We start from the raw sequence: 12470 nt of genomic DNA on the forward strand, positions 1-12470 counted from the left end.
TAGAAATAACATAGCATTAACCTTATGTAGTAGAAAAGCTCATTTATCCCAGTAGCATTTGGAGACAATGTCATAACTATGTGGCAACACGTTCTTCCTCCTCAAGTCTAAGTTTTCTCCTTCAGAGTGTCATGTAATCAGCCCTTGGGGCAAGTAGAGAAGTTAAGAATTATTATATATTTGTCTGCCTGTTGGGGCCTCTCTCGAGCTCTTTGGAACACTCCACCCCAATTGTTAAAATGAGTATCTGTTATTCCTTAAGACATAGTATGAATGATATCATTGATTTAATCTCCCCATACAGAGATAATTTAAATTACCTTTTTTTTATTTTTTGAGACAGAGTCTCACTCTGTCGCCCGGGCTGCAGTGCCGTGGCAGGTCAGCCTAGCTCACAGCAACCTCAAATTCTTGGGCTCAAGTGACCGTCTTGCCCCAGCCTCCCAAGTAGCTGGGACTCCTAGCATGCACCACCACACCTGGCTAATTTTTACTATTTTTACTAAAGACAAGGTCTCATTCTTGCTCAGGCTTGGTCTGCAACTCCTGAGCTCAAGTGATCCTCTCATCTTGGCCTCCCAGAGTGCTAGGATTACCGGTGTGAGCCACTGCCTGGCCTGAATTACCTGTTAAAAACAGACTCAGTTATCAATCTTAACACCTAACTAGGGGTTTTGTAAATGTGTATATCAAATTGCTTTATTTAAATTAGTGTGTAATCAAAGTCATTCATTACTTTGTTTTTTGTTTCTACATAAAAATAAAACTCTAATACAAGAATATTATTTGAAAGCATATATTTAAGAATTACAAAAGATTAAAATGTTTGGTGTTTGTTGTTTCCCTTGGTATGACAATCCTTTTTTAACCAATAAAAAATACACCTAAATGTCATTCAGATTTTCTTAACATCACTCCTATTTCCAGAACTATTTCTATTAATAATATTATATTAAAATAGATTTTTGATAGTTTGAATATTTACATCATTTCTGTTAAGAAATTAAGTTTTTCTCCTGTGGCTTCAGAATATAAATAATTTAGAAAGGATGAGCCTATTTCATATTATCTCCTTGATTAAATGGATGGGAAAAGAATTAGAGGTATAATACAAATTGTTAACCTATTCCCTTCTGCCATTTGAATTTTCATATATAAGTGTTTTTGAAAGATAGAATTTTCATCAGGTTTGTTTAAATCATATTCTGAATTCTAGGCTTCTGAATTAACCACAATCAATCAGGAATAATGGAATTTTATATATATATATATATATATATATATATAGGCTTCATTTTCTCTTCATTTGTCCTAAAGAAAAGATGTACTTACATAGAAAGAGGGGTTAAAAGATTAATCTCTGGGGTCCCTAATAAATCAGATAGATGAAACATGGATTAACCTTAAAAGAATATCTTTAGCGTATCCCTTATTTTTCAATGTATGTACTCATTTTACCTTACTATGGAGTCCAGAGAAGTGAATGGTACCAACTTCTGAAGATAATAACTGTCATTGACATAAAGGAATAAATCTTACCATTCAAAGTAGATAATTTTTCCTAATTACCTACACTAAAATGAAGTACATTACAAAGTTATATTTGGAAGGCTAAACATTGTCTAGGAACGAATCAGAAAAACTCATTTACTTGTGAAAATTTTCAGTTTTTTTTACCTTAAGATTTTTTTTTCCTTTGATTACTAATGAAAAGGATTTGGTATTAACTTAATTTCCCGTGCTCATGATTATATATAATTCAGGCATTTATGGGAGTAAGAGTTTATAGTCAATCTGATCAAATTGAATTAGTGTATTTTCAATTGCATTTGATATTAAACACATTTGATATTGATATAAAAGTTTTTAATCTTGCTTCATACTGGTTATTTTGTTGTTTTTAATGAGGGGTAGGCAAACTATACTCACAGGCCAAATCCAGCCTGTCTCCTGTTTTTGTAAGTACTACATTTTTAAATGGTTGGAAAAAATCAAAAGAAGAATAGTGCCATGACTCCTGAACATTCTGCGGAATTCAAATTTCATAGAATGCTAATATTAATATATAAACATTAATGGAACATAGCCATGCTCATTCATTTATGTCTTAATGGTATTTTTTTTAGCTGCTTTTCTGCTACAACAGCAGAGTTGAGTAGTTGTGACAGATATGATATGGCCCCCAAAGCTTGATGTATTTACTCTCTAGCCCTTTACAAAAAATGTTTGCCGACCCTTGTTTTGAATCATGAAAATGTCCAGAAGCCCTCAGTGGTACCTGCATTTAGTTAGACTGCAACCTCTGTAGCCACTCTCAAACTTTGGTGGTTTCCTGTCCCAGCAAATTCTTATTAACAAAAGGGATTATTATATAAGTTATACAAGACTTGGTATGATAGTAATTGATGTCACTCTTGACCTTGTATATTTAACATTCATGTTTTTAACTGTGGCCAGCAAACCCAGTGGTCTAAGGATAAGCAATCATTTGTAGTTTCACTAAACCATGAATTTAAGTTATGCCTGGTGAAACTAGTATGGCAAAACATGTTCCATCACCTAACCTGACATTCAAGATATAAATAGTTGCTTTTATAGTAACTCTTGTAAAATACAATCAAAGATGGTTTTTATGAGGGAATTTATGTAACTTATTAAGAAGTTTGCTGGATGTCACCACGAAGGTCAAGGGTTTTATTGCAGGGGAAGAAACTAACTATTCCATTACTAAGCTACAAATTAGCATCAATTCGAAAGTGAGCATTAGGTCATTCCCTATCAGAAATTGTCCAAAGGGAGAGAAACTTACTCCAGTTTTGTGATATTTCTTGTATCCTAAAAATAAAGTGCTACTCTAGTCATCAGTTGGGACTTGAGACCAAATCTCGTATAATTATTAAGCCAGTCAGCTCAGTCACCTAAATAGAAACTAACCACTGGCCGGGCGCGGTGGCTCACCCCTGTAATCCTAGCACTCTGGGAGGCCGAGGTGGGCGGATCGTTTGAGCTCAGGAGTTCGAGACCAGCCTGAGCAAGAGCGAGACCCCACCTCTACTAAAAATAGAAAGAAATTATATGGACAGCTAAAAATATATATAGAAAAAAAAAATTAGCCGGGCATGGTGGCGCATGCCTGTAGTCCCAGCTACTCGGGAGGCTGAGACAGGAGGATCGCTTGAGCTCAGGAGTTTGAGGTTGCTGTGAGCTAGGTGACGCCACGGCACTCACTCTAGCCTGGGCAACAGAGTGAGACTCTGTCTCAAAAAAAAAAAAAAAAAAAGAAACTAACCACTGATACATTATTACCTAATTCGTGCCTTTGCTGACTCTTCTCTCAGCAGTCAAATTAGAGTGTTCCTGACATAAAGTATATATTTCTTGTACTAGTAGGGAGCACTCTTACGGTAAGATAAATCACTACCTTATTATCTTAGGAAATGTGTTACATATGTTTTTAAGACTTACATAATACTGCTATTATTGAATCTGCCAGGCATATCTGAATATTTCAGTGTTTTAATCTTACATTTCATACTACCTGATTGGTATTTTTTCCTTTGAATTAACTAGGACATATGGAATCACTTAAAATTAGGTTAATGCCGTAGTCTTACTGTCAAAAAAACAGATTCCAACCTGATTTTAGCTTCATCATATTCTTTTGTACAATGAAAAAAAAAGTCTGTATTTTGATCATCCGAATAGTAATTCAGGGCAGTGTTAACCTAGAAAAAACAGCATTAGGAGATCTGTAGATCGTGACTGAGGCACATCACCAAAGTGATTTTCTTCTCTTTTATGCTTCCTTTCTTTTTCTTTTCTCTTGGTGAGACAACAGAGCCTTGCTCTGTCGCCAGAGCTAGAGTGCAGTGGAGTCCTCATAACTTACTGCGACCTCCAACTCATGGGCTCAAGCCATCCTCCCTGCCTCAGCCTCCAGAGTAGCTGAGACTTCAGGCATGCGCCACCATGCCCGGCTAATTTTTTCTATTTTTAGTAGAAGACGGGATATTGCTCTTGTTCAGGCAGATCTTGAACTCCTAACTTCAAGTAGTCCTCCCACCTTGGCCTCCCAGAGTGCTAGGATTACAGGCAGGAGACTTTTATGCTTTGTAATTATGAGATTGCATGAGTTTACCACCCTATGTCTCCCCTCTTTGATGAGTGTTTGACACTTGCTACATATGAAATTTCACATAACCAGTAGAAGTTTTAGAAAGATACCTTGCACTCATTGTCGTTCAGTTCTTTGCTTTTGACTCATCCTGACTTTATAAGACAAACCTTTCACCTCTTACATATAATGTAAAGAAGTGTGTCAGATTTTGAAAGGCAAGGATAGTAAGTTGTGCTCATCTGAGAAATAGAGGAGAAAAGATCCTGAGCTCTGAGTGATAGAACTAGGTTCAAATACCAGCTCTCTTTATCACTTCCTGATTATAAGCATGGACCTGTGTAGACATAATATGTAAAAAGGGTATAATAATTTCAGCCCACAAAGTTGTTATAAAATTAATACTTTATTGAAGCACCCAGCATAGTTTCTGCCATAGAAAATGCACAATCATGTTAACTATTTTTATGTGTTATTAAGGCACCCCACTAATGTTCAGTTAGAGGTAATATGTCTTTGCAAAAGGAGGAATAACACACAAGTGAACGATATAGTCCACAACCTCATTTAAGGCATTTTTTGAACTTTTTCATTTTTTCTATATAGGTTTCTAATAAAGCAGATCTTGCTGAACTGATTTTTTCCATTTGTCATTTGCTGGAGGTTATAACTAGCAGTTCAAAAAGGATATAGTTTATGGAGAAGGAGAGGTTCATAGAGGGTGCTGTTCCTTCACTAACCTGAGTGACTTGTTTTTGGGAAATTAAAAAAAAAAAAACTAGCTATTCAAGATAAAAACTGTATATGGGTAACTACTTAGGTTCCTGTCTTTAGATTATGAAAAGTAAAGTAATGTGCAGTTAAAAGATTTTTTAATCTCATACAAGCTCAAGATATAGTTTAAGTCCTTTTAAATTCTGTGAAATAGTGAATGTTCATAGTTAGTTTCTAATTGCAGATCTTTAATTTTTGTTCTAAGTCAGAGTTATTGCCTTAATCTGATATTTAGCACCTTCACAAAATTGTTCAAGTCAATAAACAGAAAAAAGATCTTTATTTGGTTCTGTTACAAGATTTGCTCATTTAACCTCTAGTGAGCCTCTTTAAAATAGGGATGGTGATATAACAGAAATCCCTATAACTTCCAAAGCCCTATACATAGAGGAAGGGGAGAATTAATTCAGCAACAGCAATGCCTATCATTAATCAGGCAGTATTTTATGATATTTGTAGTGGGTTTTAATTAACTGAGTAAGTCATGTCATTTAGTATTATGGATAATTCAGAAGTGGATGTTTTAAGACTAGTTTCAGTACTTAAGAAAAAATTTTATAAAAACATTAAGATAGAAAGAGGCAGATATTAGTAACTCTGCTTTATAGATGAAGAAATTGATACGAAGTTCAAACAAAAATTTGAACTTATATGAAAAGGTTATACCAGTAAAAGGGACTCAAATTATCGGTTTTTATTGGTATGCCTTTTCTTCTAGAAAATTAAGCGTTCATTGTTGGGAAGATATGTATATGTTGTTTAGTGATCTTGGAAACACAGCCTATTATTTTAACCTATTGTATAGATAAATGTTGAACAAATAAATTTTGTACTCCAATACAAATTTTTGTATTTGTATTGTATCCAAATACAAATACAAATTGTAAAATTTCAACATAGGCAGCTGATTTATTTTATAGACCGTACTATCTGTGAGGTGTTGGCAATGCTGCTTTCAAAGAGGTTTATAGGCTGGGCAAGGTGGCTCACACCTGTAATCCTAGCACTCTGGGAGGCCCAAGCGGGAGGATCACTTGAGCTCAGGAGTTTGAGACCAGCCTGAGCAAGAGTGAGACCCTGTCTCCAGTAAAAATAGTAAAAATTAGCCGGTCATGGTGGTGCATGCTAGTAGTCTCAGCTACTTGGGAGGCTGAGGCAAGAGGATCACTTGAGACTAGGAGTTTGAGCTTGCTGTGAGCTAGGCTAACGCCATGACACTCTAGCCCAGGCAACACAGGGAGACTCTCTCAAAAAAAAAAAGAAAGAAAGAAAGAAAAAAAAAACAGAGAAAAAAAGAAAGCAGCTTATAGCTCCCTGTGTATGGAATGGATATATGGATGAGTATGTATGGAAGCTAAAGTGAGACAGATTTTATAAGAACGGATAGCTGCCAGAGCTGTCTGAAAATGGTAAAATGGTTTTCCTTAAAATATAGTTTTCTGTATTCTCTTTTTCATAGACTAGACTGTCAGCTGGTAGGCATTGAAAGGATTAGAGCATGCTAGCACTTTTCATGACATTTTCTATTCCTAAAATCATGAGGTTAACTAAGTGTACAGTGTATTCTTTTTTTTTTTTTCTCTGCAACAACTGAAGGAAAACAGTGTATTCTTAAAGAGGGATAGAGAGAAAAGAGATTGCTAGAAAGTGTCTTTATGAAAAGAAAGACATGTTAATGGACTTTTTCTCCCCAGAATAACAGATTTTGCCTACTTTTTATATGACACTTTTCCTTCTGTTGTAAAATAGCATTTCTATATATTTTCCAAGGAACATAATTAGTATTAAAGGCCCTTCTGCCTTTTGGCCTTTGCTAGTTGTAAGATAGAATGTTTACCACAATATTATTCTAAAAATACAGAGTAGTCGTGCCTTCAAGCAGTGATAAGATGAGAAGGAAAAGCTTTACTTGGATAGACTTTGGAGCAAGAGAGTGAAGTATGACCTATTTGATTGAGTGTCCTTCTTTGTACACTAAAGCCACCTTTTGGCTTTTCCAAGTTGCCAAATTGTTTTTATTCACGAGTTATAATTCCCTTCATTTAGCTCCTTTTTATTCGCTGGTTTCCATGATCTGCCAGTCCACTTTTAAAATAGCCGCCAATTGACAGTGCTGCTTTGTTGTTCTTCCCAGCTACTCTAGGGCTCCTGCCGATGATCTCAAATGCAGGAGCAGCAGAGGTGCTTTGAGAGAGAGAGAACAGAATGTCAAAGAGTCCAGCGGGGGACCAGCAGATTGTGGGAAACCATGTGACTGTGTGATTCACATCTCCAAGGAGAGAGAACCGGTTGTTTCTGTGTCTAGATCTACCCTGTTATGAGGATAATACCGTCAATAATGTAATTTTAATTGCCTGGATGCTTTGATGCTGGCTTAAAAAAATAAAACTCAGCAGCGAAGTTACTGGTCATATATAAGTTTCAGTAAAACTGAATTTGATGACATTTAAATCAGGACAAAATAAGGACTAGGAGTTTCAAACTCTGATGTTTTAGGTATTAGGGGTTGGTAACTCGTGTGTGTGTGTGTGTGTGTGTGTGTGTGTTTTCATATATATGTGTGTGTGTGCACGCGTGTGTATATATATATATAGAAAGAGAGAGAGTGAGTCACTAAAATATTCAATTCAATTCTTTTGCCACCAACCTTAGATGACCTGATGCTATTTGGTTTGTATATTACTTCTAACAGTAAAACTCTTAAAAAGCTCACTTGACTTAAAGCCATACTTAAAAAATTAGAAAACACATTACTAAATTTCAAATTTTGACTTTAGGACATTGTTGTCAAGGGTCAAATCTTACCGTGGATTAATTTCTTATGCTCTTTTGTTACACAATTGCTAATGAACTATAATTTCCTAATATGTGTTTTTGCGTATATTTAGATCAAGGAATTTTCTTCAGTCCTTAGAACATATAGGAGGGAAAGTCGGTAACATTAATGTTAGGAGAACATAACATGGTCCTTTCTTTTAATCTATAATTCTAGGACGACATAGACAGCCTAAACCCAGTTCTCAGGGACAACCCGCAACTTCACGAGGAAGTGAAAGTCTGGGTAAAGGAACAAAAGGTTCAGGAGATTTTTATGCAAGGTAACTATTTTGAAGTTATGCATTAATTTTTTTGGATCTAGGCAACTTATTATATTTGTCTTTGGTCGTTCAATTATTTGCAATATAAATCAAGGTTTAGTCTAATAGTTTGAGTTATATACGGTCCAGGAAAAGTAATAGCAGAATTATAATAATTATAATAATTATTATAATAATTTTAATACAAAGTTGGTAATTTCACTAGTTTACTAACTTATTTGCCTGGCATGAAGTTATAGTCACCCAGGTGCTTTGTTGTTAGAAAAAAATTCATATTATGGAATACTTTTATGGAATGTGTCAGTCCTAGAGAAAGAAACATTGTTTGCAGTAGAGGGCTGCCCAAAACCCTGATCAATTACCTTTGAAGAATGCTGTTAATATCTGAAAAAAAGTGGCCTATTTCAGTGCACTTTCTTCAGCAGTTTACTAGTCTTAGTTTTGTTTCACTTGTTAAGTTACAGGTTTGTCTACCACATGTGACCCTCAGACAGGTGAGATTTTATAATTCTTAGCAATTCCTTTTTCTATCAGTACAATCATATAAATACAAGCTTTTTGTGAAATTGAATTGAAATTGAGACAAATGGCATGAACTGGTGATATCTTGCTGAACATTTTTAAGAATGAAAGTTTGTTAAATTCTCATATTTATCTCAACCTTCAACTTCCATGCCATTAAGCATTAATAGATAATCTCAGCAGTTGTGACTGTATTGCTTCATAGGGATATGTACAGGAGCAGATCATCTACTTACTAAATTCTTCTTAAGCTAAATAATCTTTAAACTTTACTATGGAGAATTTCAAACCTACATACAAATAGAATATTTCAGTGAACTTCCATCCTTCTATCTCCCACCCCCAACAACTATCAAACCTTGGCTGACTCTGCCCTATCCGTATCCCCTCTTATGTCTATCAAGTTTTAGACTTCAACTCTTTCTATTAATTTTTTAAACAAAGCCGTCATACCACTATTATGCCAAAAAATTAATAGTTCCTTAATATAAAATACTGGATAATTGGTTCAAATTTCCATTTGTGTCATTAATGATTTAAACAGGTTTTGTTTTTTAAAAATTAAAGATCTAGTAGTCTACACATTGTGATGGTTTGTTATGTTCCCTTCATCACTCTTTCCCCATCCCCCTTTCCTTGCAATTTATTTGTCGAAGAAACCAGGGTAACTTTTTTTTTTTTTTTTTTTTTTACTTTTGTTTCTGTGTTTTATCCTTAGAGGAGAAGAGGTTCAGGCAGTATAGTCCCTATCCATCCTAGGCAGAAGTGAGGAACAAGGCAGTGTAGATGGTTTGTTAGTGGAAATTGAAAACTGATCATATTTGGAGTTATTCTATAAGCATTTTCTATATTATTTAGAAAAAATAATATGGAATCTTAATCTTTCCATAGTTGGAAAAGACTATAGTTTATATAATGGAATATGGCTAGTAAATAATGTTTATGTATCACTTCCTTTAAATTATAGCCAGTCAACATCTTCAGTTTTCTTTAGATGAATGTATTTAATTTCCAGATCATAGGTAATACTTTTACAGATGCATTAAATGATTTGTATATTTTAGGCTGATACTGGCATAGGTTTTCTTTAAACTGACAGATATGTATTGAACCATTAATTTGGTGTGTTGAATCTATTATAACTATAAAAGAAAGAAAATCACCCTAGGAATTAGAAATACAAATTCAGTCCCAGCTCTTTGACTTAAAAATTTACTTAACCTATCAATCTCACTTTCTTCATTTTTATAAAAGGCATAACAATACTAAGAGTTAGAAAGGATTAAATAAGCACGTGGAAATTTTGAAAGCACTTTGTAAATTGTTAATGTATAATACTGTTATTAAGGTACAGGAGTTTTCCCCCCTCGTAGTTCTTGTTAAACTTTAAAGAACTTGGTCATTTTAGTACCTATGAATTGAAAATAATTTTCATCTCCATTATCCTCTTCCATGGAGTCATATTTGTTTTATTAGGCATATTTGAATATATACAGATATATATCATTTAATATTGAATCTTTGCTCATTTTCTAAAAACTGTCTATATATAAGGATATAGATAACCATTGAAAAAGTGAGTTTAATGCAAAAGTACACCATATTTCTTGTAAAAAAAATTCTTAGTGCTATATTTATAAATTCACTTATCAGTCTCTTCGTGTTCTAAGACTTTTAGCAGTTTTTTTCTAGCTGTCTCAGAGGATTCAAAATTTGTAGCTGCTTATGGTAACATTTTGGCAACTAGAAGACCTCAGACATCAAGTTCCCAGTTACCTAGGAACTTTCCATTTCAGCCATGTAGTCATCTACTCCATTCTTACTAAAGTAGCTGTATAACGTTACTACATTCTAGACCACTATAACTTTACATTTTGTACTGTTTGCTTATTAACTCATGATCCCAGAAACATTCTTTTTGTCTTAAAGTGTTTTATTTCCATTGAATCAGGAAGTATGTATGTCTAGTAGCGTACATGTAATGATAACTTCAGAATGATCTGTTCCAAAGGATATTTACTTGTCTTCTAAAACATTTTTTTAAACAGATATTTGGGTATGATATTATTCATCTATCAAATAGCTCACGTTTCTCCTAAAAGGTAGTTCTTAAAGGAAAATGTCTCCATTTAAGATATCCCTATATTCTTGTGTTTCTTTTAAAGGTCCTTATTCCTTAAATGGATACAGAGTGAAAGTATATAGACAAGACTCTGCCACCCAGTGGTTTACTGGCATAATTACTCATCATGATCTCTTCACCCGCACCATGATCGTTATGAATGATCAGGTAAATAGTTCAACTAATATTTTTGTGGAGACTTTTATAGTTCATATAGGTCATGCTAGAAAAAAAGAAAATGCATCACCAGTTTGATACTAAATAATTTTAATCTTTTGGATTTTTAGTTATATAATCTTAATAAATTTAAATGCAGCTGATGTTACATAGAGGTCATTTCAGATCTCAGGGAGATAGTGATGCCAAGTTTATTTCAACACCGATAAAATAAATCCCTGAAATAGAGGTACCAGACTCTTTTAATTGATTAGTCTTTTTTTTTTTTTTTCTTAGGTTAGCTAAAATTTTCTTTTTCAAAATCTTGGTTCTGTCTCTCCAATAATAAAAGTATTTCCTAAATGGTTTCTTTTCACTAATGAAAACTTTTAACATACACTTAGTTCTCATATCAAATTTCAGCCTTGGTATGCTCACTTAATTTTTATGTCAAATCTTATGGATGCTATGGAGTTTCAAGTAAGTCTTGAAATGTGAAAAAAAAGTTCAGTTTTTAAAATGTTCACTATTTTAAGTGTTCACTTGTTTGTTTTTGTGGAAAACAGATATTTATACCTTTTCTGCCTGATTAGATTCTGAAGTGTATCTGATAGAGCCCTTTTATAAACAGTTCAAATACTTTGGTTAAAATTTTAGTCAGAATGCTAAATAAATTATATTTTTTCCTTAAAAGGTGATGATATTGCCTTGAATCTTTATAGTAGTTTTTTCTTTAACCACATTTTAAAAATTATTCATTTGCACAATTTTTGTCTTTTTTCTTCTTCCTGGATTCTTTTAGTTTTATTTTACAGTTGCTTTTTAGAAATTACTTCATATTTTTAAAATACATTTTATAATTTGGCATCCATACTTTTTTTTTTGTAGTATCACTGCCTGTTGGCATCTATAGTCTTAATTAATTCTTATCCTTGTTTTTCAAGGTGAACTTACAGTGGATATTTTTGCTTTTTAATTCTTGGTTAGCAGTTGAAACAGTTTCAGAAGATAAAAAGGGTAATTTTATCATTAATGATTAAAATGGCTGATTGTAAGTCTGACAGTATCTTATAAATTAAGGATCCGAAACTGATTTATAAACATCTCTGCTAAGTGAAGAAATTGTACCAAAGAACACATTGGTTAGCTTATTGGATTTAATTTTTGTTTTTGTTTTGTGTCATGGATTAGGTACTAGAACCACAGAATGTCGATCCTTCTATGGTTCAAATGACCTTTCTAGATGATGTTGTTCACTCTTTGTTAAAAGGTGAAAATATTGGCATTACATCACGACGCAGGTCTCGTGCCAATCAAAATATCAACGCTGTTCACGTATGTATGTTAATAGGGGTGCATTTTTGTAAAATATTTTTCATTAGGCTACTTAGAACGAGGTAGTAAACAATCATTGTTAATTGGTTATTTTTAGGGTCATTATACACGTGCGCAAGCAAATAGTCCCAGACCAGCAATGAATTCCCAAGCTGCTGTACCAAAACAGAATATACACCAGCAACAGCAACAAAGAAATGTTCGTCCAAATAAGAGGAAGGGCTCAGATAGCAGTATCCCAGATGAAGAGAAGATGAAGGAAGAAAAATACGATTATATATCACGAGGAGGTAGGACCCACTTCTTTTTTTTTAGGGAAATGAGACCAAAAATACATTTTAAATATGCT

At 33.8% G+C, this 12470-nt stretch overlaps 1 protein-coding gene across 6 annotated transcripts in view; it reads left to right on the forward strand.

Annotated features, from left to right (window-relative positions):
* The window catches only part of JMJD1C (jumonji domain containing 1C), a 229995-nt gene that overhangs the window by 172795 nt on the left and 44730 nt on the right, over positions 1-12470 (forward strand). For 3 of the 6 annotated variants that reach the window (XM_069461114.1, XM_069461115.1, XM_069461116.1), the window contains 4 exons: positions 7881-7986; positions 10674-10798; positions 11978-12121; positions 12219-12411. In XM_069461114.1, coding sequence (XP_069317215.1) covers positions 7881-7986; positions 10674-10798; positions 11978-12121; positions 12219-12411 — 568 coding nt within the window. Of the gene's footprint in view, positions 1-7880; positions 7987-10673; positions 10799-11977; positions 12126-12218; positions 12412-12470 lie in introns of all 6 variants that reach the window. The other 3 variants (XM_069461118.1, XM_069461117.1, XM_069461119.1) reach the window with 2 other exon arrangements.

The sequence above is a fragment of the Eulemur rufifrons genome, chromosome 28 (assembly GCF_041146395.1).
Source record: "Eulemur rufifrons isolate Redbay chromosome 28, OSU_ERuf_1, whole genome shotgun sequence".
NCBI classification, from domain to species: domain Eukaryota; kingdom Metazoa; phylum Chordata; class Mammalia; order Primates; family Lemuridae; genus Eulemur; species Eulemur rufifrons.